Genomic DNA, 27,289 nt, shown 5'->3' on the forward strand with positions numbered 1-27,289 from the left:
GCTGTCAGCGCTGCACTCAGTGCCCAGACACTGAGAGACTGCCTGACTTGCACTGCGCATGACCAGGAAGTTTCTTAGCCCCGGATTGTGACAACATCGGCATTGGCAGTGATCGCGACCTCGCGTCACGTTGTGGGGTCTCTGATCCAAAGGCAGAGGGACTGTCAGCCCTCTGCCTGCTCCTGGAATGCTGTGATCATGTTCGATTGCAGTATTTCGGGGGTTAAAATGGCGGGAGCGGTCTGTGACTGCTCCTGGCACTTAGTGCTGGGTGTCAGCTGTGAGAATCAGCTGACACCTGGCCGCGATCGGCCGCACACCACACGTGTGTGCGGCCGATCCCCGAGACACTATTCCGTCAATGGTCAAATTGGCCCGGGGCACATGGACGGAATAGTACGTCTGATGTCAGAAAGGGGTTAAACACAATACCACCCCTCTTATTTATTGTATTACGCTGCATTAGAAACTAAATAATTACCACATGATGAAAATCAGCTTAAAGTTTCATGGAGCAATGTCTACCTTTCCCTCTTACCCCCCTTAGGTCGTATGATCCCTATTTTTTGTGCTTCAGTTTTCCTTGGTTTTTCCTTTTCTCTAGGAGCCAAGTCCTATGTGACGCCCCTATCACCGACTCTATGGTCTCTGCGCTGACTGTAGGACTTGTAGCTGTTTAACATTTAATAATTCATTGGTTATAAAGAAGCTGTCCGGTTGAGTTATGAAACGAGCCGTGTCCTCCTGATTCTCCCCTTCTGAATTCAGATCTGACAATGACAATTTTACTTGTCCTTTGTTTCTACGATATCTACAAGTTTTCCTTTTACCGCTACATGTTATTGATACATAAAAGTTTCAGGACTCGGAAACATTATTTCTGCAAATATAAAGATGCGTGATATTTTGTTAGGCCAATTGTCTGATACTTAGAGGAAGCTTAGCAGCAATTCCAATATCTAAGACATATCTAAACACTATTACAGATTACAGTCACAGAAATTGCATTATGAACTGTGGCCCTCATTCAGTGACAGCTCTTTTTGCTTGTCTCTTGTACTCCTGCACCGGGTCATCTCTTACAATGGTCCAACGTTATCTACAAGCATTGATGGATTCCATTGTCCCTGATCTCTTTTTTCCATAGGTGCAATATCTTGGTGGAATCTCTCACCGTGCTCATCGCTCACGACTTCACAGTTTGGTTGAAAAATGTCTTGATGCGAATGTAAGAAATGAATAAGGACATGTACAGCCAAGATCCTGACACAGTGCGGAAAATAAGTATTTGATACGCTGCCGATTTTACAAGTTTTCCCTCCTACAAAGAATGGAGAAGTCTGTAATATTTATCACAGGTACAATTCAACGGTGAGAGAAAATCCAAAAATAAAATAAAAACAGAAAATCACATTGTATGATTTTAAAATAATGAAATTGCATTTTATTGCATGAAATAAGTGTATGATCACCGACCAACCACCAAGAATTCAGACTCTCACAGACCTGTTAGTTTTTCTTTAAAAAGCCCTTCTACTCTGCTCTCACCTGTATTAATTGCAACCAGTTTGAACTTGTTATCTGCATAAAAGACACCTTTCCAGATAATCAGTCACACGCCAATCTGTCCACCATGGCCAAGACCAAAGAGCTGTCTAAGGACACCAGGGACAATATTGTAGACCTACACAAGGCTGGGGTGGGCTGCAGCACAATAGGCAAGCAGCTTGGTGAAAAGGCAACAATTGTTGACAAAATTATTGGAAAATGGAAGAAACACAAGTTGACTGTCAGTCTTCTTCGGTCTGGGGTTACATGCAAGATCTCATGTCGTGGAGTAAGGAAGATTCTGAGAAAGGTCAGAAAGCCCAGAACTACATGGTAAGACTGGGTCAATGACCTGACGAGAGCTGGGATCACAGGACCGGGCCTGCTCAGGAAGTGTGCATAGCTACCTAGTGTTCACTGGTGGATACAGACTGACCTGCAGGTAGCAGCCAGGTACCCCTCCGGGGCAGAACCCAATATTGCAGCTGCAGACCCCAGGGGTCAGGTTCGCTGACACTGAATAGGGATAGGTCTCTTTTCAGACTAGTAAGTTCTGGTACCTCTACAGAACGGTTACTGACACTGATTAGGGCAAGGTTAAGACACTCTGGTCTATGATACTGGAACAGGGTTTGGCCGAACACAGACCAGATGACAATGTTCAGGCACTGGCCACTCATGGACAAGCTTCAAGCACTGGCCGCTCCGGGAATGAGATTCAGGCCATGGCCTTTCTGGATCCAGGGGACTATGGATACAGGACTTGCTACACCGGAATGAGTTTCAGACACTGGCTGCTCTGGGACCAGGGGATGACGGATTCAGGACTGGCCACACTGAGGCAAGGAATACAGGTTTAGGACACTAGCCAAACCAGGACCAGGGGACCTCATAACTCACTAGTAGTACACCTTACTGACTAATGATTCTACATGTTGCATGGTGAATCCCTAAGGGAGAGGGAGTCTTTTATATAGGATGACTCCCAGCAATTAGCTGGAAGCCATCTTCCAGGTGTAGTAATTATACTAAACATCTCTGAGCAAAAAGCTAAGAGTATTTAGTATATACTTGTTCTGCCCCTTTAAGAATGGGGGAGTGCGCGCATGTGTGTACTAGGTGCATCGCTTGGAGCTGCGGCGCTCACACAGCCAGGAAGCAGGAGAACGCTGAGGATTGTGCCGAGGGTCTGAGGCAGTGAGTAAGCTGGCGTCCCACCATGCAGCGGTGCCGGTAATAGAGCTACAAGCACACTATGCCATCATGGATTAAAATCTTTCCGGGCACGCAAGGTCCTGCTACTCACACCAGCATATGTCAAGGCCCATTAGAAGTTTGCCAATGGCCATCTGGATGATCCAGAGGAGACAAGGGAGAATGTCACTTGGTCAGATAAGACCAAAATAGAAATTTTTGCTATCATCACCACCCGCCATGTTTGGAGGAAGAAGAAGGATGAGTGCAAATCCAAGAACACCGTTCCAACCATGAAGCACGGTGGGGGGGGAACATCATACTTTAGGGGTGTCTTTCTGCAAAACAGACAAGATGACTTCACCGTATTTAAGGGAGGATGGATGGGTCAAGGATCGAGAGATTTTAGCCAAACACCTCCTTCCCTCAGTTGGAACATTGAAAATGGGTCGTGACTGGGTCTTCCAGCATGGCAATCACCCAAAACACACAAGAGGAACTAAGAAGCATTTCAAGGTCCTGGAGTGGCCTAGCCAGTCTCAAATCCTGAACCCAACAGAAAATCTTTGGAGGGAGCTTAAAATCAATGTTGCCCAGCGACAGCCCTGAAACCTGAAGGATTAGGAGAAGATCTGTATGGAAGTATGGGCCAAAATCCCTGCTGCAGTGTGTGCAAACTTGGTCAAGAACTACAGGAAACGTCTGACCTCTGTAATTACAAACAAAGGTTTCTGTACCAAATATTAAAACAGTTATTCACTACCCTAATTTCATTTTGTATTCATTAATCTTACTATTATGTGCCAGTAATGGATCCATACTCTTATTATAGGAATATATACCTTTATAAGGCAGATAGCCTCACTTGGTGTCTGCCAGATGCAGCTCTGATGTTTATCAATCACTTCTTGTCCCCGTACTGCGCTCTAATACTACAAGCTCCGCTATGCGTTGCAGTGGCCTGTGAGCCAGCACTTAGCACGCCTTCTCCATTTTCCACACAAACTCCTCCCTGCCTCCTCACCATCACCATATATATACACACACACTGTATATATGTATACATAGACATATGCATACACATTTCCTATTCTTTGTCATGTTTGTCACACATGTATCAGATCACCAAACAAATGTAAATATTAGCCAAAGATAACACAAAATGCAGTTTTTTAACGAAGATCTTTATTATATAGGGAAAAAGAAATCCAAACCTCCAGGGCCCTGTGTGAAAAAGTGATTGCCCCTAAACCTTATAACTGGTTGGGCCACTCTTAGCAGCAACAACTGCAATCAAGCGCTTGCAATAACTGGCAGTGAGTTTCTGGAGGAATTTTGACTACTCATCTTAGTAGAATTTCTGAGCATGGACCGCCTTTATAGGGTAATGACACAACAGCATCTCAATTGCATAGCTCCCAACCATCCCAGATTCAGCTGGACTGTCATGTCACACCTCAGCTGTTCTCCCAACCTCTATATTCCTCTCTCTGACATTTTCATTGCTCCTGTAGCTCCTCCTGCTCGGAGGGATTGGCCGCTTCTCTCTGCTAAGTGCATAAATTAGATTATATATTCACTTCCTCTCCCTTCAGTGATTGGTCTCCCCAGGAGTATCAGCTTCCATCTCAGTCTCCACAGGCTGCTGCTATACCAGTGAGTCACAGCTCACAACGCTGGAGATGGGAGAATTTGGTCATATTGACCGCTATATTGCCGGCAATGAACTCAGAAGCAGAGTATACATATCCATAGCAATACATTGTGTATAAGAATGCTTTTTATGGTGCCTGTATACTGAGGGGAAGAAAAATATATATTTTTGTTCTTATAAAAGTATTTAAAATAATAAGCAATTACAAAAATGTATTTTTTAATGTTAGAGTCCCAGATCCTGAACCCACAGCCTCAACATTACTGACAGGCACTGTAAGCTGCTGAGCCACAAGCTCCGGTGAAGTGGCTGCAGGATTGTGTGCACTTGATTCATATTCCAGGCTCTGACTACAGGCAGAGTATTCAGATAGAAATACATTGCTGTGTACAATGGATATTTCTGTATTCTAGAGGAGAATAAGAGATTTTTTTCATCCTATAAAATTACTAATAATAATGAAAAACACTTGATAATGAAAAAAATGTCATTTTTAATGCGTTTTTTTAAAAATAAGAAGCATCACAAATCAGTGAATAACCCGGACATAGTTGTGCCAATATAACTGTAATGACCCGCAGAACACAGCGATCAGATTATTTACAGGAATCGGTAAATTACGGGAGAAACAAAATGGCGTAATTGATATTTTTCTCTATAAAACCCATAAAATAATGTGATAAAGCTGTGATGCGGAGGACGTGTTCACACGTAGCGTAAATGCTGCGTTCTTTCTTCTGTAAATGTCTGACCCAGATGACGTAGTGACAATCTTCCCTGATTATAGCGCGTTTGCTGCGCTTCTTCTTTTTTGCATTTTCCCCCATATTTGATGTTATTTGGCAGATATGAAGCCGCATTTAACACTTGTTTATTAGTACAGAAAAGCTTTGATTCTGCGCTTATAAATGTGACGGCGGTTTTCTCTTCATACATTTTTTTTCTTAATACGTTTTTTTCAGAAGAAGCCTATAATGGGAAAACGCATCAAAACCCCAGAGGTCCGCAGGGTCTTCAGACCACAGAGAGCGCAGAGTTCATGAGAACTGTGGCGCTATCAGACTCCAACAATCAGTATCTTCCATGGTGTAACAGTCAGGATTCCTCTAGATTCTCGTCTCTCCGCCTAGTTACAGCTGTTCTTCCTTTCTCCCCTTTTCTTTCCTCGCCTTTCCCATTCCTTCTCTTCCCCTCCTGCCTCTTAAATGTTTTATATATAAGGTATTACATGTGTCCCGTAACCCCTTTCCCGGCCTATCCGGTGCAGACCAATCTTTTTCATTTTCTTTCTATCCCTTTAATTTTTCCCTTTTCCCCATTTTACTTAACCCCTTCACGACTAGTACGGTGCAGGTAGCTTCTCTCCCTTTGATGTCGGCTCAAGTGGTGAGCCCGCATCTTTCCCAGGTTTTGACTTTCTGACTATTAATAAAATCTGTGTATACCAGTGTCTGTTCACATTGGACCAAAGTACCGATGAAACAGGGACTAATCTTTTGACTATATATAAAATCTATGTATACTAGTGCTTGTTCATATTGGTATAATAGGGTCTATAGGTTTTGACCTTTCAACTATATACAAAACCTGTGCATATTAGTGCCTGTTCACATTGGTCCATAATACCGATATAATAGGGTCCATAGGTTTTGACCGTTGATTAGATATAACACCTGTGTATACCTGCGCCTGTTCACATTGGTCCAGAATACTGGTTTAATAGGGAATATAGGTTTTGACCTTTTGACGGTATATAAAACCTGTGTATACTAGCGCCTGTTTACATCGGACCTAAATATTGGTGTAATAGGGTCCTTAGGTTTTTATTTTTTGACTATATATAAAATCTGTGTATACCAGTGCCTGTTCACATTGGACCAAAATATCGGTATAATTTGAAATCTTGTGGATTAGATATATAAAATCTGGGTTCATGGGTGCCTGTTCACATTGGACCAAAACATCGGTACAATTTTATTGACATTGGCTATGCAATGTTTAACCTTTTTATGACATCTGGGTTTTGTGTGTTAGGCCGGGGTCACACTACCGACGCAAAATACGGTCAGTATTTTACATGCGTAATACGGATGAATGGCCCCTAAACAGTGCTCTGTATGTCATCCGTAATCAAGGTGTGGTTGCGTATTTTGCGCATGTCAGCATCCATATGTAATCCGTATGGCATCCGTATGGCGAGATTTTCTCGCAGGCTTGCAAAATGGACATATAATGGAGCCCTATGACAGGGTTTCTAACAGAAACCAAAGAATAAATATAGACACATAGAATGCATATACCATATTTTTCGCTTTATAAGACGCTCCGGATTATAAGACGCACCACAATTTTTGAGGAGAAAAATAAGAAAAAAATATTTTTTAATAAAATGGTGGTGCCTCTTATAATCCTTGCATCTTATTGCTTACCGGGGTTGGTGGCTGCGGTGTAGCGGGGTCCCAGGCTCGCTGCTGGAGGAGGCAGGCGTGGAGTGATGCTGCAGGCCGCATACAGAGATGAGGGGGGCTCCGATGTGTGCCGTTGCTGCTGCAGAGTCTTGTGCTGGTGTCAGGTTTCTCCACTTGTCCGGCGGTTGGAGGCCGGTGCAGCGTTGTGTGCCCATCGATGCCCGGGGCTCTGCCGACATTGTTCGACAGACCAGAGCCCCAGCATTTCCTCGGTTCCCTATATACGTGCGCTGAAGTGCCGGTAAAAAAAAAAATGGCCGCCGGCGCGTGCGCAGATGGGATCTCGGGACCCAGTTCTCGAGAGATGAGATCTGAAATCTCATCTCTCGAGAGCTGGGTCCCAAGATCCCATCTGCGCGCGCGCAGCGGCCATTTTTTTGCAGGCACCACCGCGCGCACACAGGGAACCCAGGGAAAATGGCCACTGGCGCGTGCGCAGATGGGATCTCGGGACCCAGCTCTCGAGAGATGAGATTTCAAATCTCATCTCTCGAGAACTGGGTCCCGAGATCCCATCTGCACACGCGCCGGCGGCCATCTTTTTACCGGCACACAGGGAACTGAGGAAATGCCGGGGCTCTGGCCTGTCGCACAATGTTGGCAGAGCCCTGGGCATCAACGGGCACACAACGCGGCACCGGACACACCTGCAGCAGCGGCCAGCAACCGCCGGACGCCCCCGATCACAGCCTAGGTAAGGCATGTCCGCTTTGTAAGACGCACCCCTGTTTTCCCCCAAAATTTTGGGGAAAAAAGTGCATCTTACAAAGCGGAAAATACGGTATGTATATGTGTCACAATGACATGTGTGTATATATATATATATATAATGTATTCTATGTATCTATATCTATTCTTTCGTTTCTTTATTAAACCTGTCAGTGTGAGTTTACTGTATAGCGCACTGAATTGCCGGCTTTTCTTCAAGACACTGGGTGCGTATTTCTCGCAGGTCACATGTGTGGTCCGTGTGTAATCTGTATTTTTTGCGCACCCATAGACTTGCATTGGCGTATTACGGCCGTAGTACGCTGACAGTCCCAGCATGCTGCGATTGGCACGGAGCGTAGAATACGGATGAGAAATATACGGCTGGTGCGAGTGACCCCATAGAGAATTATTGGTCCGTGTCTAATGCGTGCTTTTAGCGCCTCTCACTCGCCCGTATTCCTCGCCAATGTGACCCCGGCCTTATCGTTCCACTATTTCAACACCGGTATATTGACACCTTTTTTTTTTTCTTTGTGGTCATTAGATGTGTAGTTGTGTCGTAAATGCAGACGCAGCAGAGAGATCTCTCGAAGTCTCTGGAATGAGCTGTGAATAGCGGTTATCCTGCGTAAGCGCAATCAGTCAGACAGTCTTAGATCTTATACCGTGCCAGTCACTTTCGGGGTACGTACGCTGGCACCTGCGCTCTGGATGGAATTCAGCCCTGACAGGGGTTATACAATGCAATCATTGGCCGCCTATGTGTCCTACAGCCTCTTTGGTAGGTGTTAGCGCAGCTGCGCTCGATTACTAATCTAATTGATGTATAAAAGACATAACTAACAGTCAGTACCCCTGATGAAGCCACAACTGGTGGCGACACGCGGCGGGGCTCAGGACGCTCAGGCTCCGCGCCACCTCTGACTCGTAATTTTTATATGATTAATTTAAAGCTGAGCTCAGTATTGTTTGCAGGCGGCTATTGTTAGCCTGTGCTATCTAATTTCAGCATGCCTGATGAATCGTGACAATTTGAGTTATTCTTAGGGAAGTATGCATACCTCTTTAGGATTTTGCTAATATCATTGTATTAGGGGGCTACTCAAGCCGGATAGTGTTTTTGGGCTTGTTAGCACGTTTTTTACAGGTGTATTATATTCTCTGCTACATGGTTTAAATCATCTTTATCTGTATGCACAATACATGCTGTCTTACTGCTGTTTAACTCCTTTGTGACCACTTGTATTTATGGTGTGTGCTTCATTCATTCTTATGAACTAGTCTCTATGCATAGCCTTTATATTGTGGTCTGCTGTCTATATACACACTTGGTTCTCTATTGAGTTATTTCATATATCTATATTCTCTGCTACAAGGTTTAAATCATCTTTATCTGTACGCACAATACATGCTGTTTAACTCCTTTGTGACCACTTGTATTTATGGTATGTGCTTCATTCGTTCTTATGAACTAGTCTTTGTACATAGCCTTTATATTGTGGTCTGCTGTCTATATACACACTTGGTTCTCTATTGAGTTACTGAATGTGGAGCCATGAGGGTCTGGCTCTATTTTGAGCCTAGATTTTCATGTCACATGTGTGACCAATTTTAATGTTTTTAATGATTGGGTGTCTTGGTTTGTGTGTCTAAATAAAGATTGTTACAATTTTTGCTAAATCCTATGTTGGGTGATCCCCAGTGTGTGGCCTATATCTTCTCTCTTCTTTGTAAATTGGCATCAATCTTGTATAGGTCTGGTTGGATCCCCTTTTATATCTCAGTGGTGCCCCCTTGTGTGTAATTTTAATTTGCATCTTTCGCAGCACACGTCAGCTCAAGTGAGGTATTCTGCTACATACAGGAGATCTGATCATCGCCTGTACGTAGCAGAGCTGACTGAGTTATGGCCGCTTCTAGTCTCCCATGGAAACTAATGAAGCAGGCCAAAAGTTAAAAAAATTTTTTTAAAAATATTAAAAAAATATAAAAGTTCAAATCCCCCCCCCCCCCCTTTCACCCTATTCAAAATAGAACAATAGAAAAATCAAACATACTTAAATTTGGTATTGCCGAGTTCAGAATCGCCCGATCTATCAATAAAAAAAGGAATAACCCGATCAGTAGACGGCGTAGTGAGAAAAAAAGTCAAAATGCCAGAATTAAGGTTTTTTGGTCACCGCGACATTGAATTAAAATGCAATAACGGATGATGAAAAGATCGTATCTGCACCAACATGGGATCAATAAAAACATCAGCTCGGCAATAATAAGCCCTCACCCAACCCGAGATCATGAAAATGGAGCAATGTTTTTTCCCAACAAATTTTGGATTTTTTTTTCACCACTTAAATACAAAAGAACTGAGACCTGTTTAGTGTCTATGACCTTGTAATGACCTGGAGAATCATAATGGCAGGGCAGTCTTAGCATTTGGTGAATATGGTAAAAAGAAAATCCAAAAAAAGTTGTGGCGTTACACTTTTTTTTGCAATTTCACCGCACTTGGAATTTTTTCCCATTTTTGAGTACACGATATGGTAAAACCAATGATGTCGTTCCAAAGCACAACTTGTCCCGCAAAAAACAAGCCCTAACATGGCCATACTGACGGAAACATAAAAAGTTATGGCTGTGGGAAGAAGGGGAGCGAAAAACAGAAACGCAAAAACGAAAAAGGGCAAGGTCTCTAAGGGGTTAACAAACCCTATTTTTCCTTCCCCATTCTCCTCCTTAACCCTTTCTCCCCTTTATTCTGCCTCTCTCTTTCATGACTTTACATTTCTCTTTTTTGCTGTTGTTTGGTTCTTGTCTGTATTACTGGGTATTTATAATCTGTCTCTCCCCTTTTTCTTTACCCCATTTATGTAAATAAATCCTTAATAAAAGCTACTTTCCCATAAAAGGCGCCCGCTGTGCGCCCAAGGCACACGGCTGATCTGTGCCGATTTGGGGCTTTTTTCTCTCTAATAAAATCGCAGGTAAAAAACTGCAGAAACTTTATTAAGTGCAGAATCAAAGCTTTTCTGTCCTCTAAAAAGCGCAATAAAAACGCGGCTTCACCTCTGCACCAAGAACGCATCAAATAAGGGGAGAAGATCGTTATTGTAGATGGTGCGGATCCTGCAGAAAACAAACACCGTATTTCTACAATGTGTGAACACGGCCTTAGGCTAGTTTCACACTAGCGTTTATGAGCGCAGCGACGGCTTGCGCACGGCCGCCGCTAAGCCCTGCCCCTGACACGCCCGCCGGTAGCTCCGCCCACCGGCGCATGACGCTGCATGCGCCCTGCGTCCCCTATCTTTATCACAGGGGGTGCAGGCCGTGCACAGTATGCGTTTGGCGGCGCATGCGCCTTTTTGACGGTGCGCCGACGCAAGCAAACTGCAGCAGGTTGCATTTGGCGCAGGTTGGCGCACCGTCAAAAGGACGCACGCGCCGCCAAACGCATACTGCGCACGGCCTGCGCCCCCTGTGATAAAGATGGGGGACGCAGGGCGCGTGCAGCGCCGGTGGGCGGAGCTACCGGCGGGGCACGGCAGGGGCGGGGCTTAGCGGCGGCCGTGCGCAGGCCGTCGCTGCGCTCATAAACGCTAGTGTGTCCCGGATTTGGGTCTACGCCCTGCAGTCTCAGGCGTCTGCTGAATTTCCCTCACTACCAGCGCCCCTCTGACAACTCCTCCTGCTGGGGGAGAAAGCAGTGGTAAATGGCCGCGGATTAGGGTGAGGCCAAAATTTGCTGCTATGCGCGCCGCATGCTCTGTGCCTCTATCTGTGCTTCAAAAGTTGTGAGGTGTGTACAGTTACTTGGTGTAACATTGGTGGATGTGGACCCACTGCACCATCAGCCAGGCTTACCTACACACGCGGCTCCGCTCCGTACACCTCGTACACACGCGGCTCCGCTCCGTACACCTCGTACACACGCGGCTCCGCTCCGTACACCTCGTACACACGCGGCTCCGCTCCGTACACCTCGTACACACGCGGCTCCGCTCCGTACACCTCGTACACACGCGGCTCCGCTCCGTACACCTCGTACACACGCGGCTCCGCTCCGTACACCTCGTACACACGCGGCTCCGCTCCGTACACACGCGGCTCCGCTTCGTACACACGCGGCTCCGCTCCGTACACCTCGTACACACGCGGCTCCGCTCCGTACACCTCGTACACACGCGGCTCCGCTCCGTACACCTCGTACACACGCGGCTCCGCTCCGTACACACGCGGCTCCGCTTCGTACACACGCGGCTCCGCTCCGTACACCTCGTACACACGCGGCTCCGCTCCGTACACCTCGTACACACGCGGCTCCGCTCCGTACACCTCGTACACACGCGGCTCCGCTCCGTACACCTCGTACACACGCGGCTCCGCTCCGTACACCTCGTACACACGCGGCTCCGCTCCGTACACCTCGTACACACGCGGCTCCGCTCCGTACACCTCGTACACACGCGGCTCCGCTCCGTACACCTCGTACACACGCGGCTCCGCTCCGTACACCTCGTACACACGCGGCTCCGCTCCGTACACCTCGTACACACGCGGCTCCGCTCCGTACACCTCGTACACACACGGCTCTGCTACATCCACCCTGTAAACCCCTCCTGACCCCACACATAAACTTCCCCTCATCCAGCACCATGACAACCAGCACAGCAGAGTCCTGCACACACTGAGGCCCCTGATCATGTGACCCCTGACTCCTCCCCTCCTGTGACCTCATCACAGGTCCTGTGCACAGAGCAGTCATATATGTGGCGGACGCTCCTGGACCTTCTGCTTTCTGGGCCGGTTCCTCCTGTGAGTCCTATTAACCCTTTCGCTCCCTGTCTTCTCCTTTCTGACAGGACAATCTCTGAATTCGGACAGTGTGACAGGAATTTCAGCAATGTGGAAGGAAGAAATGACAATTTTCCTGTTTTCCTCACAGAAATGTGACTTTCCCCCCAATGTATCATTGTCCTACAGGTGACAGGAGCGCTGAGGCCGCACAGTGCGCCGTGTCTCCTGAGTGCCGATACCCCACAGGCTCGGGAGGGAAGGGGCGCCATTGTGGCTGGGATAGACGGCGGACGCCGTGTGACGTGTGAAGAGCTCTGACACCAGAACAGCAGAGACCCCACAAGTGGCCCCATGTTACCCCCTCCACCTCTGGGGACTCATCTAGGGGGCAGGGAGGATTATTAACCCTCAGGGGTCACAGAATTGTGTAACATTGAGCGGAGGAATGAAATGTTCCCACTAAAATGTCGCTCTGTCCCCAAGTCTGTAATTATCACACGGGAGAAGAGGAGAAAACAGAAACCACTTGTTCCACAATTTCCCCTGAGCGCCGATACCCCATAAGGGGCCGGACACTCCTCAGGAGGGAAGGAGCGCCGTCTGGCCGGGCAGAGTCTGCTCTTATGGTGTTAGGGGGTCACATTATCAGAGCCCCCAATAAGAGGCGCCATGTTACACCCGCCACCTCTCAATTACTCATCTTTCTCCCAGTATTTTATACCATTGGGCGATGAGGAAAAAATAATTACATTTTACCACAAAAGGCAGTTTTCTCCCCAGAGCAGCCATAGAAGCTGTCAGTGCTGAGAGAGAGACTGGATTGTTACAGCTGCCTGAAGAAGGAGCCGCTGTGCTCTGCAAGCTGCAAACATACTATTATCTGGTTATAAAGGCGTCACTCCTAGAATACTTATATCATCATTGGGCAGAAAAGTCTTCACATCCATCTTGTAATATAGGAAAGTCTAAGGCCAGAAATAAACCCCATAAATCACTGTACATGGAGACTTTGGGATCAGATCATTTCTGTCCATTGTGATTGTGGAAACAAAAAATCTTTTCTAAAAGCCTCAAACTTCTGTGTGTGACTCAGAGCTGAGATCTAACGTGAGAGAAGATTCCAGTGCGGGGAAGACGGGAAACCTTCATATAGACGGCCGGTGGGGATGGAGGCAGTGACCGACTCTGGCCAAACCTGTCTCTAGAGCCGCAGTAGGAGATGAAGATGTCGTCCTCATCATGAAGGAGTTATTTCTCATGTCGCGTGTAATGAATATCTCCTGCAGTATTGCTAATGCCGATTCCAGTGTCGGTAATGAGACGAGAATTAGCGTTATGGAAGATGAGTCTATGAGGAACGTGTTCAGCTGCCGACTCCGAGGAGGAAACTGCTTGTTGTCTGTGGCCTAAATATATAGGTTTTATTAGTAGATGTCAGGGGAGAAAACTAAACCCTGTAAGATAATAAATCTCCTCATATGTTTCCCTTATTATCTCCAGTAATTGTATTATTACACAGGATTCTTATGATGTTACATCGGATCATCTTCTTCTCATTCAGGTCTCTACAATATCGGATCCTCTCTGAAGATCTTCTACAGAAGAGAATTTTCCTGATTTCCCCATCAAGGATGGATATGGACAGAGACAAGATGGCGGAGAGGATGTTACACCTCACCCTAGAGATCCTCTTCCGTCTCACTGGAGAGGTGAGAGATTCTGATGACGTCACATTACATCATTCTTATCTATGGGAATAACAGATGGACAGAACTGGAGAGGTGAGGACTCTGGAAATGTCTGTAGTGAGATTTATTAATGTGTCTCTCCATAACCAGGATTACACAGTGGTGAAGAAGACCTCTAGTGATCGCTGTCAGGACCCTGTGTCTGAGGGATGGGGAAGACCCCTGAGCCCAATCACGGGGCCTCCACCTCACCCCCTGATCCATGAGGACATCAATGACCAGAAGATCCTAGAACTCACCTACAAGATGATTGAGCTGCTGACTGGAGAGGTGACACTGCTGGGAATGCTGGGACATTATACAGTAACACTATGAAGGGATCGGGGGATGACGGTATCATTGTATGTGTCAGGTTCCTATAAGGTGTCAGGATGTCGCTGTCTATTTCTCCATGGAGGAGTGGGAGTATTTAGAAGGACACAGAGATCTGTACAAGAACGTCATAATGGAGGTTCCCCAGCCCCTCACATCTCCAGGTAATAGACAGGACTAAATACACACGGCCTATAATTATCTGTATGTAGAGAATGAATTCAGTCCCTGTATGTGTTTCCTCCAGATCTATCCAGTAAGAGGACAACACCAGAGAGATGTCCCCGTCCTCTTCTTCCACAGGACTGTAACCAAGAAGATCCCAGTGCTCCTCAGGATCATCAGGTAGATGGAGAGAAGGTGTCAGGAGATCTCCCCTATGATGTGTAGACGGCTGTGAAGGTCTTGTGCTCAGTCTTGTTTTGTCCCCCAGTATTATATGTTTTATACTTGTGTAATGAGAACGGTGGAGATGGCAGGATTAGAGCTGATCATAGATGGAACTTCTCCATCTGTCTGTGACCTTTTACAATATTTGTTTCAGGATGAAGATCTGACTCATATTATCACTACAGAGACATATGTGAGGGGTGATGAATGGTGTAAAGAGGAGATTCCCACATATGACTACCCAGGTGAGTAGTAACCACTGAATGCAGAGAAGTCACAGATTCCTCTCAGTCACCGGCTGTGGCTGCTTTATCGGTGGTGTAGTCCGGCCGTATTACCATGATCACCATTTTGCCTCTAGACCACAACATTTTCCTCCACCCAAAACTGTTCAAATGACTTTGGGCATTGAAAGCCCTTTTCTATAGAACTTACAACCTGGAGATTCCACCTACCCCCTGGAAGTCAAATGACAGCCTATGCAGAATGCGCTGAAAGGTTAGAAAATCACTTGAAGAAAAATATTATGCTGGGCCTGAAAGAGAAAGCAGAGGGTAATGATGCTGTTGGCTTCCTAGATCCCTGAGATCTTATTGGATGAATTTTCTCTCCCTTCTGTGCTGCTGAATGTCTCATGATCAGGTCCAGTCTTTCTGGTCAAACTTTGCTTTTATGATGTGCAGTGAGGCCAAGTGTGAATTTTTGTACAATAACTAATTTCACTTTATCCCCACTTTTCAATTTGTGTTAAAACTACCGTAGTTTTAGGACTATAAGACGCTTGAGGAAAATGGGGGGGTGCGTCTTATAGTCTGATGTACCGGCTCTGGATGTGGTGGGAAGGTGGTTGAACGGCAGATGGTCACAGGAGGCTGGAGCCGGTGGCTGCGGCTAACTCGTGTTCCCGCTGCTAAAGAGAAATTAATATTCACTGCATTCCACGTCCATGGGCTTGGAGGACAATGAATATTCATTTCTCTTTACTAATAGTGTCTTGATCTGATTACCCCCCCCCAAACCCGGTCGTATGCATGGCCCCATCCTTATAATTGGCCCACACCCCCATCCTCATCCTGGTATGCATGGCTGTTGTGAACACTTGTGACCTGGCTTCTGAGTTTGGGCTCCCTCTGGTGGTTGCTGCAGGTAATGGAGCTGGTCGGGTTGACAAAAGTCAATCACCTGAAGATGATGATTGGAGGTCAGGTGTTACAGACTGGGAAGATTTAAGTGAGCAACCTTCCCTCAATTGTTGCTGGTGATTTGGCTTCTTCCTGTGCATTTGGAAGTCTGCCTGCCCCCTGCTTGGTCCTGCATCGTTCAGATAAGTCATTTGTTTGCTGGAATCTTTTTGCATTTGATCCAGTTTTTGCCTTTCTCTGATTTCTGCTTTGCGGGTGTTAGTTCAGCCTTGTTCCCTGCGGGGACCTGTGCTGGACCCTGTTGTGAACTCATTTTCTGGTCTACCAGTTGTGAGTTCTCCTTCCGGGCTCCCTCTGGTGGTAACAGGAGATAGTGAGGTTGATTTAATTAGTAGAGATCTGCCACCTGATGATGAGGATAACGATTGGATCTCTGGAATCTCAGACTGGATTTAAGACAGCCGACGCCCTATTCTGGTGCTGGTGATTCCTTCTGGCTTTTCAGGTCTTGGTTTTCAGCTCTGTTCCAGTCATCTCAAGCTAAGTGTTTCTGCTAATGTTCACACTTGATTTTGTTGGTCTATTCAGTTTCTTGTGTGGTCAGCCAGCCCCAGCTGGGGCTGTGCTGAATTTCCACTCTTATTTATCTGTGTTTGCCAATTTGCTTTTTGTCCCTTATTAGATTGGCCTCTTTTTTGCTCTGTCTCAGAATATTTCAGAGTGCTGATATAGTGGGAGAAGTCTAGTGACTTCATGGTTAATTTTGTTATCAGAAGTGTTGGACATTATTTTTGTAGGGTTTTTTGGGCAGATTGCAGACAGTGTCTTTCCTTTCCTGTCCTTTCTAGTTAGTTTGGGCCCCATCGTTTGCTCAGCCTATTTTCCTGCCTGTGTTTGTGTTTTCATCTTGTTTCACTGTCAATACATGTGTGGGGTGTCATGATCTGAATTTGATCTGACAGTTTTAAATTGCACAGGGTGAACTTTTTTTACTTTGGCAAGTGCCAAGTGACTTGACTGTCCCCGGTGGTGGTTAGTGGTATTGCACTTTGGGTTTAATGTGCACATAATTATGGTTCAGGTGTGGGGCTCTATAAATGAGTCTCAGGGTGTGCAATCACTGCTGGTGATATTCATTCATGGATTCTGAGTTGGTGAGAGCCTGGTGGAAGGATGGAGCTGAGGAGGAGTCCTGTGCAGCTTAGCCAGGGGGGAAGCGTGTCAGCTATGGTGTCTGGACGAAGGGCTGGCATGGCGTGGTGGAGTCGCAGTGATGGTGTCAGCGGGAAGTGTCTGCATGGACTGGTGGAGTGGCGACTATGGAGAGTGGCACTCACCATGTGGGACTTGGCTGCTGAGCTGGACTCAAGCATGCTTGACTTCGTGTCAGAAGCTGAACTCATCTTTGGGACTCTGTTACTAAGCAGCAGCAACTGGTGGTGGACTCTGCTCCAAGGCTGCACTAAGGTGAAGGATCCTGTTATGGTGATGGATCCAGGTGGAGGAGAAGATGCACACAGGTGGTGGGCTTTGTTGCTAGGAGCGTACGCAACAGAGCAAAGCTAAGTGGTGTTTCCCCTGTATTGTCTCTTTCCTCATGTGTGTTATTAGTGCAGTGGTGGGATTAGTCTCCGCACCGACCTATTCCCTAGTGAGGGTTTAGGTTGAGGGCGAGCAAGGGGTTAAGGTTCGCGTACGGCGACAGGTGCGGAGCCTGTATAGGGAACGTAAGGAGTGCAGGGACACTGGCTCAGGGGAGCTTAGGAGGTCTCCACGTCCCCCATTCCCTATCGCAGGGCCCACCATTGTTAAAGTTACCCAGGTTCCCCCTTTATTATTTGATTATTGTATAACGTGTAATACCTAAATTCGCCAGGTGGAGGCGGCGTATCCACCTGCACGTTTTATTATTTAAATGCGCCCCACTGGAGGCGGTGTATCCAGGGTCACGTGTGTTATGGGTTCACCTTGCGGTAACCGCTGTGTGCCCAGAGACACGTGACCATGACATGGGGGCTGTCTATTCCTTTGGGGTCTGCTCTGGGTCAGTTAGTTTTCCCCTTTTCTTGCTTTAGGCTTATTTAGTCCTCCGGCTGTGACGAGGCATCTAGATTCATCGTAGGAACACTCCACGGCTGCTGCTAGTTGTGTGGTTAGGATCAGGGGTCTGCAATCTGCATTGTTACCAACCTCTCTGGCTTTCTGTGACTTAGCTTGTTTAATTTTCCTCCTCGGTGACCCATTCATAACAGGACCCTGTTCCATATGCCACAGCTCATATCAGTGTGTTCAGTATTGCTAATCCCCTGCTATGTCAGTATCTTTTGTTTTGCTTCCAGTTCACACCAGAATTCTGATCTAGTGGGGGACAAGTCGTGTGGCCTCAGTATTTTTGCATATCATACGTGTTGGATTTTTCTTAGGGTTTTTGCATGATTGCAGACAGTATCTTTCCTGTCCTGTTCTATCTAGACAGTTTGGGCCCCATCATTTGCTTACTCTATTTTCTACCTGTGTTTTGTGCCTCATCTTGTCTCATCTGCAATATATGTTCAGGGGCTATCTATTCCTTTGGGGTAATACTCTGGGGCAGTTTAGCTTTCCCCTTTCTTGCTTTAGGCTTAGTTAATTCTTTGACTGTGCCGAGGCATCGTAGGTACATCCCATGGCTAATTCTAGTTGTGTTGTCAGTTTAGGGGTCTGCAATCTGCTTAGTTACCAACCTTTCTGGTTATCTGGTTGCCTAGCCTATTCCCCAGCTATCCTGCTCAGTTACCTAATCATAACACATGGCCCCATTAGAAAACATTAAAAATGCAAACCATTACACTTACCTACCCCGCGCTTCCTCACAGCGTCCTGCTTCGATGATAGCAACTGCTATATGCTTGTAAGCAGCACTTGGCAGAGACATCATGCGCTGCTCACAAGCAGAGCACAGATGCCAGGACTGTGCACTCAAAGGGCAGTGAGTATTCATTGCTCTTCAGTAGCGCGCAGTGTCAGCAACTAGCTTCCTGCTGCTACCGGTGGTCACATGTGCCGCTACTTAAGAGAAATGAATATTCATGAATACGCACTGTTCCCAGCACTGCTTACAAGCATAAAGCAGTTGCTGGCACCGTAGCAAGAGGCTGCAAGGGAGCACCGGGTAGAAAAGTGTAATGGTTTGTTTTTTTAATGTTTTCTGATAGGGCCATGCATACCAGGATAGGAATGGGGGTGGGGGCCACTTATAGGTATGGGACCCTGCATACCAGGACGAGATGGGGCTGTAGGTTACCAGCAGGTGTGTTGGATGCTGTGACGAGCAGGGGGCAGAGCAAGTGTTAACGGGTGTCTTTTTATAACCAGAGAAAAAGATAACAACGCTTTCTCCACGCAGGGAGTTAATATATACAAGATGCACAGAAGTATTGTGCGGACAAATATGTGGAAGTTCAGTATTATGCAGTGACAGCTTGACTTCACCTGTCAACAATGGTAACAACGAAAAAAGAATTGCTAACGACAGGAGAGGAAAAAACGGTAGGGTTCAACTTATCAGACTCTGTCGTCCGAAGGGAGGTGGTTGAAAGATTCCACGATGGCGCCGCAGACGGCGCGTCACATTGAGGAAGCGGTCCTGGATGAACCGGAGGCACTCTCTCTTAGCGGTGAAGAAGAGTCCGGGACCTTTTGGTGGGCTGCTGTGTGTCCAGGTACCGGTGGCTGTTGTTTCGGCGGATGAGGCGGAGGGTTCTGGTATCAAGGCCGCAGCCGCGGATGTAAAGTCAAAGTCTCCGACGGGAGCCGTGAGCTCTACACTGTCTGCTGTCAAGCGTTGCACAGTACGGTCAGCGCTTCCTGCCTGCGGTCACGTAGGGTCGGCGTCCGGCAGCGGGAAGCGGTCACTGGTGCTGTTGCTGGATGTTGGGGGGTGCGCACTCTAGCGCAGTCTGTCGTCAGTAGTGTTACCCACTGGGAGGGAGCAAACTTTCCTCTGCTGCACCTCCTGTCTTTCCGCCAGAAACCCCAGGTTCCGGTGCACCCCCCTTTTTATATCAGACCCGCCCTTTGCAGCAGAGGTCACAGGTCTGTCCCGGTCAGGTTCTCTATCCCCCTGCCACCCTAGTGGCAGTCCCAATGGTTACGGCCCACAGACACTGTTGCCTTTATTGTTCTGGTCCTTCCTCCTACAGGGCCATGCATACCAGGATAGGGCTGATGGGACCATGCATACCAGGATAAGGATGGGGCCATGCATACCAGGATAGGGCTGATGGGACCATGCATACCAGGACGAGATAGGGGACCCTGCATACCAGGATAGGGATGGGACCATGTATACTAGGACAAGATGGGGGCCCTGCATACCAGGATGAGATGGGGGCCCTGCATACCAGGATAGGGATGATGGGGCCATGCATACCAGGATAGAGATGAGGTGGCATGCATACTAGGATTAGATGGGGGGCCCTGCATACCAGGATGGGGATAGGACCATGCATACCAGGATAGGGATGAGGGATACATGCATACCAGGAAGGGGATGGGGCCAGTCATACCAGGATAGCGATGAGGGATCCATGCATGCCAGGATAGGGATGAGGTGGCCTTGCATACCAGGGTAGGGATGAGGGGGCCATGTGTATCAGAATGGTTATGAGGGGACCATATATACCAGGATAGGGGATATTAAGTACAGAATTGACCACATTTTTTGCTTCAATTTGTTTTTCCTAATTTTCTCCTCTAAAACCTAGGTGCGTCTTATGGTCCAAAAAATATGGCAAGTGTGAATTTTCTGTACAATAACAGAGTTTCCCTTTAGCCTGAAATTTCAATTTCTTTTAAAAGCAACTAACTTCAAGGAGGATTGTGATAAACTACAGGACAAACATTCCACCTGTGCTATGATGGATCTCTAAGCTGTGCGTGGCTGAGGGCTGTAATATACATTTATTCCCGCCTGCAGGAGATGTGTTGGCTCCAGCCCTGGTTTCATAGATTTACTAAACGTCATGAATTCCATTATGTTTTCCATCCTAAGGAATTCAGATTACTGCACAATCTCTCCTGAAATGGGGGCGCTAATACTTTCTCTACTCTTCCGGTCAGGACTCATAGTGGCTCCAATGGTCCACCATAAATGAGGGCAGCTCCGGTTTAGTGTTCTCCCCTCGTACATACGTTGCTGTTGGGGATATAACATAATTTTTTATTCTACGTCTTTTTTTAACCTGTTCATTCTGTATGATAGTTTGATTGTGGTGGGATTGGCCTTCCTGCCTAATGTGAGTCTGTAACTACCTGATAGTCGTGAAAAAAATCTCTCCATTGCCTCTTCCAAATGTCTAAGATCTAAATTTAAAGGGAACCTGTCAGCAGGATTGTGCTCAGTAACCTCCAGACACTGTCAGGTCAGCGCCGTTATACCGATTACAATGATACCTGGTGATGAAATCCGTCTTGTGGTTGTTGTTTAATCTGTATTAGTAGTTTTCAGTTAATGAAATTCTCGTGTTCTGGGGTGGGGCTGTGGGTGGGGCTGTGGGCGGGGCTTTATGAGGTGTGCTGATTACATATGCATCTGTATTGGCTTATGACAGGTTACTGACCCCTCACTGACCTGCCCCCATTATTACATAATGCATATAATAATGTTGATATTATTCTTGACAATGCCTATAATATTGTGGCTATTGTGAGGCTTAGAAAATAAAAATTTACAAATGACACTGGCGGCACCTGTCCAGTAGCATCTATCTCTTACTTATAGATGGTACTGCGCAGGTGCTGCCATTTTTCTGGATGTAATTTTTTATGTAAAATAGGGGGCAGGTCACTGAAGGAATTAGTGTCATAAGCCAATACAGATGAATATGTACACAGAGCACCACATAAAGCCCCGCCCACAGCCCAACCCACAGCCACTCCCACAACCCCACCCTGATGCACGAGAATCTCATTAACTGAAAACTACAAATATAGATTCAACAGTAACCTGCCTGCAGCTGCCCAGAAAAGACACGTCTATTAGATGCGCCAATTCCGACGCTTCTCCTGGGTCTTCCCACTTGTCCTGTAGCGGTGGCAAGTGGGGTTCATATTTGTATATTTGTGGAGTTGATGTCACCCTTTTGTTGTCAGGTGACATCAAGCCCACGGCTTGGTTATGGAAAGGTGTCTATCCATTACGAACCCCAAAGTTACATGGTAAATAAAGACACAGCCAGAATAAAGTCTTTTATTAGAAATAAAACAAAACAGTTTTCCTTTTTCAAAAATAACAAACACAGTTATACTCACCAACACCTAAGTGGGAAGAGTCGGGCAAAGCGCCAGAATTGGCGCATCTAATAGATGCCTTTTCTGGGCAGCTGCGGGCTGTTATTTTTAGGCTGGGGGGGTCAATATCCATGGCCCCTTACAAGCCTGAGAATACCAGCCCTCCAGTTGTCAGCTTTAGCAAGGCTGGTTGTCAAAAATGGAGGGCAACGCCACACCGTTTTTTAAATAATTTATTTAAATAATTAAAAAAAACAGTGTGAGGACCCCTCTATTCTTGATAACCAGCCTTGCTGAAGTTGACAGCTGAGGATTGCAGCCCCCAGTTGTGAGTTTTGCCAGACAGGTTATAGAAAATACAGGGGAACCCACGCCGGTATTTTCATTCATTTATTTAGTTATAGCGCAGGCGGTGGGTGAGGAATACTCCAGTCATCCACTCCTGATGTCACTGTACTTAGCAGCAGGTGTAGGTTGATGGGCGTAATAGTCCCAAAAGCCCCCACCTGCTGTCATCATTCTCACTTTAATATAACTCTCATCATTCTACCCGCCGGCAGAGCAGAGGAGAATGATGAGAGCGTCTTCAGCACCCGCCACCGGGGAACAGCACTTACTGTACCGCTTCTTCCCTGCCGGCCATCCATGTGGTACTGATGCTGTACACGGGTGGCACACGGTTGTCACACATGTTCCACAAGTATTACACACATGGACATCTCCGGTACCGGAAATATCAGGACATTTGAAATTGGCCTTATACACAGTTCTCTATAAATGCCTAATATTTCTTCTTGAAACTCATCTGACAGAAAATATTATTGGAGCTTAGGATAGTATAGATTGTGAAATCTCCGAGACCCATACTCTAATTACACCAGAGAGGTTTCACCACTAGTTACTCATTTATTACTGATGGAGACTGGAGTTTGATCATCTCAGTAGTTCCTAATCAGGCCCCATTATTAATATCTGACGTGTGTCGCTTTATGTGGTGGTAAGTTTGGAATTATTCACAAAGGATAATAGGAAACAAATGGATCTTACAAATTATTTTCCAGCTTCGCACTATACCCTACATACGGTTGTACACTACTGTCTGGGCACATGGCAGTGTTCAGAAGGGAAGGAGCGCCATTTAGCTATTTGAATGCAGATCTTGCTGGAATAGTTTGCAGACACAATGTATTGGGAGCACTGTTCATGGTCACCTGGCAGCTCAAAAGAAGTCCACCATGAACATGCTTGGCTCTATCTTCTCTGCTTTCCATATCCCAAGGATTGCCTTGCTCATCGCCCTTTAACACCATTACATGGATCTGGACTTACACAGGGACCCCTAGGCTTGGACCATGGTGTCACCTGCTATTCTGTGGTGTTAGATGGCAAGAAGAATAGTCAGATAGCTGGGTCAGAACCAGAAGGACAGAATACAGAATCAGAAGACACAAGAGTAGTCAGTAAATGGGCCACGGTCACAGCAGGAAACAAATACGCAAGCTGAGCACAGAGGACTGAACCAGAGGAGAACAGCGCTGTATCTGGCAGATTCCGGCCATGTGCTTTGCGCTTTAGTAGGGTGTGGTGCTTTCCAATTGGCTGAAGTATGGAGCAGATTACTCCAGCTGGACAGCAGGAACAGATCCCAGATGAGATTGGACACACCATATGCAGAAACCCTAATGTAACTAAATGACAGAAAACCAGAATAGTAGAAATCCCCATAAAGTGATTCCATTTTATAAATTAATTCACTGAGGGTTATAATCCTTAGGAGGAGTGAATATTTTGACTCCACAGCCACTTATCAGAAATTAACACGCAGTGGATGTTGGAGAGTGAAAATTACACATTTGTCATTTTCTTACCCAGCACATAGTGCCCAGATTGTGCTCCAGGAGACACCGCAAATTAAGTGGGTTCTTCTCACTATAGTATTGCTATACAGGGATCCTAAATGTTGTTTGCGCACACTGCAAGACTCCGAAGTGAGAGCGGATTTTGCTGGATTGGTTTATAGAAACCTTGTTGCTTTTCAACAGCCTTTGAGCCACTAATAGTGTGGGAACCTCTGTTTTTCCATTGACAGATGATGGACCTGAGTGGGGACTTGTTTTTGTGAGATGAGAATTGGTATTATTTTCACCTACATAACATTGATTTTTTTTTTTTTATTTGATATTTGGGAGGTGGAATAAACAAACAGTTGAACACCACACACTACTGGTTCATCCAACAAGGTTTTCTATTAGACTGTGAACTGTCATTGTCTTGGTAAATAATTAAAGCTTTTACATAAACTGTCCATAAAAATGGCAAGCTAAGTATAAATGTTCAAAATTATAAAACTCAAGGATATTTTATTAATAAATAATAATTGTTTTTTATCTTAGCAGATGACTGTACCAGGAGATCAGAGGGACAGCTGACATCTTCAACTTTTAAATCTGATGATCTTGAGATCCTACAAGATACAACTGAATTGATTGCTGTTACTCCAGATATATCATCATCCATTCACAGCAAAGATCTGTTATCTGATCCTATGAAACAGGTCACATCTTCTGATTCAATACCGACTACTAAAGAAAATCAAAGTCACAAAAGAGACATTAAAAAACAAACTGCTCCTAAAGCAAAGAAGTCATTTTCATGTTCAAAATGTGGGAAATATTTTACATGGAAATCACGTTTTGTTACTCACCTGAGAATTCACACAGGGGAGAAGCCTTTTTCATGTTCAGAATGTGGCAAAAATTTTGCACAGAAATCATATTTTGTTAGACACCAGAGAACTCACACAGGGGAGAAGCCTTTTTCCTGTTCAGAATGTGGGAAATGTTTTGAACGTAAATCAAATTTTGTTAGACACCAGAGAGCTCACACAGGGGAGAAGCCTTTTTCCTGTTCAGAATGTGGGAAATGTTTTAGGAATAAATCAGATTGTGTTATGCACCAGAGAACTCACACTGGGGAGAAACCTTTTTCATGTTCAGAATGTGGGAGATGTTTTGCACATAAATCATATTTTGTTACCCACCAAAGAACTCACACAGGGGAGAAACTCTTTTCCTGTTTAGAATGTGGGAAATATTTTGCACAGAAATCACAGTTTGTTACCCACCAGAGAACTCACACAGGGGAGAAGCCTTTTTCCTGTTCAGAATGTGGGAAATGTTTTGCACAGAAATTACAGCTTGTTACCCACCAGAGAACTCACACCGGGGAGAAGCCTTTTTCCTGTTCAGAATGTGGGAAATGTTTTAATAATAAATCATATTGTGTTCAGCACCAGAGAACTCACACAGGAGAGAAGGCTTTTTCTTGTTTAGAATGTGGGAAATTTTTTGCGCAGAAATCAAGTTTTGTTATCCACCAGCGAACTCACACAGGGGAGAAGCCTTTTTCCTGTTCAGAATGTGGGAAATGTTTTAACAAGAAATCAGATTTTGTTAAGCACCAGAGAATCCACACAGGAGAGAAGCCTTTTTCATGTTTAGAATGTGGGAAATGTTTTGCACAGAAATCAAATTTTGTTACCCACCAGAGAACTCACACAGGGGAGAAGCCTTTTTCCTGTTCAGAATGTGGGAAATGTTTTAATAATAAATCATATTGTGTTCAGCACCAGAGAATCCACACAGGAGAGAAGCCTTTTTCATGTTTAGAATGTGGGAAATGTTTTGCGCAGAAATCAAATTTTGTTTCCCACCAGAGAACTCACACAAGGGAGAAACTTTTTTCATGTTCAGAATGTGGAAAATGTTTAAGCAATAAATCAGATTGTGATAAGCACCAGAGAAGTCACACAGGGGAGAAGCCTTCTTCCTCTTCAGAATGTGGGAAATATTTTAACCAGAAAGTGCTTCTTGATCGCCATCAGAGCAGTTCCGCAGAGGAGAGGCCATTTTCATTTTCTTAATGTGGGAAATATTTTACTTGGAAATCAACTGTTAAAAAACATTAGAGACGTCACAATGGGAAGACGACTTTTTCATGTTCATAATGTTGGAATAGTTTTAACCAAAATTGAATCTTCTTAAATGGTTTGTCTCTTGTCATTCCTAATGTTTGCTGACAAAAGAATAAAACTCAACCTTATTAATTCCAAATTTAAAACTATACCCATAATTCACCCCCTGAAGATTCGTCGGAAAGTGACTGATATAAAAAACATATATTCCACATCTCAGTATATAGGGTGAGGTGACGTTTACACACTCACTCTCCAAGCCTCTCATTTCTACGGGTTTCATCGTCCTCGCCAAAGACGACTCATCAAGAGACTATTTAATATTGACCTATATTCAAGCGAGACTAAACGAAAAAAACTTAAATCATGTATCATGTTATTCGAAACAGTCAGAACACTAGCCACATATTGGCAGATCCCAGACCTCAAACTATATACTTCGGAAGTTTATAATCCACTCCAGTGTCAGGAATAGATAGTATGAATTTGAATTTACCAAATGGCTGCAATGAAACAATTTAAACATTTAAAGGGGTCTGAATACTTTCCATACCCACTGTATCAGTAAAAATAACTCCTCTTTATTAGGTAAAGTATAAAAGAATTGCACCATTTTCCGATACCCGTCGCGTCTCCATTTTTCATGATCTCGGGTTGGGTGAAAGTCTATTTTTTGTGTGCCGAGCTGACGTTATTAATGGAGACCATTTTGGTGCAGATACGATCTTTTGGTGATCCTTTATTGCATTTTAATGCAATGTTGCGGCAACCAAAAAAAGTAATCCTGGCATTTTGACATTTTTCTCGTTACACCATTTAGCGATCGGGTTAATTCTTTTTTTATAGTGATAGATCAGGCGATTCTGAACGCGGCTACAACAAATGTGTGTATGTGTGATTTTTTTTATTGCTTTATTTTGAAATTGGCAAAAGGGGTAATTTGAAATTTCATATTTTTTAAAATATTTTTAAAAACATTTTTTTTTCTACTTTTGGCATTGTGAAGACATATAGCATTGTATCTTAATTAACCAGATGACTATTTTTTTAGCAAACAAAGAATAACAGAATGTTATCTGTATGTT

At 45.3% G+C, this 27,289-nt stretch overlaps 1 protein-coding gene across 1 annotated transcript; it reads left to right on the top strand.

Annotated features, from left to right (window-relative positions):
* Positions 1-1,767: 1,767 nt before the first annotated feature.
* LOC141082360 (uncharacterized) lies at positions 1,768-26,332 on the top strand. Its single transcript, XM_073566301.1, has 4 exons — positions 1,768-1,858; positions 14,677-14,774; positions 14,974-15,064; positions 24,628-26,332. The coding sequence occupies exons 1-4, from the start codon at positions 1,768-1,770 to the stop codon at positions 26,151-26,153; spliced, it is 1,806 nt and encodes a 601-aa protein (XP_073422402.1). The 3' UTR covers positions 26,154-26,332.
* Positions 26,333-27,289: the final 957 nt, after the last annotated feature.

The sequence above is a fragment of the Dendrobates tinctorius genome, unplaced genomic scaffold (genome assembly GCF_039654945.1).
Source record: "Dendrobates tinctorius isolate UK_male_01 unplaced genomic scaffold, ASM3965494v1 ptg000017l, whole genome shotgun sequence".
Lineage (NCBI taxonomy): Eukaryota > Metazoa > Chordata > Amphibia > Anura > Dendrobatidae > Dendrobates > Dendrobates tinctorius.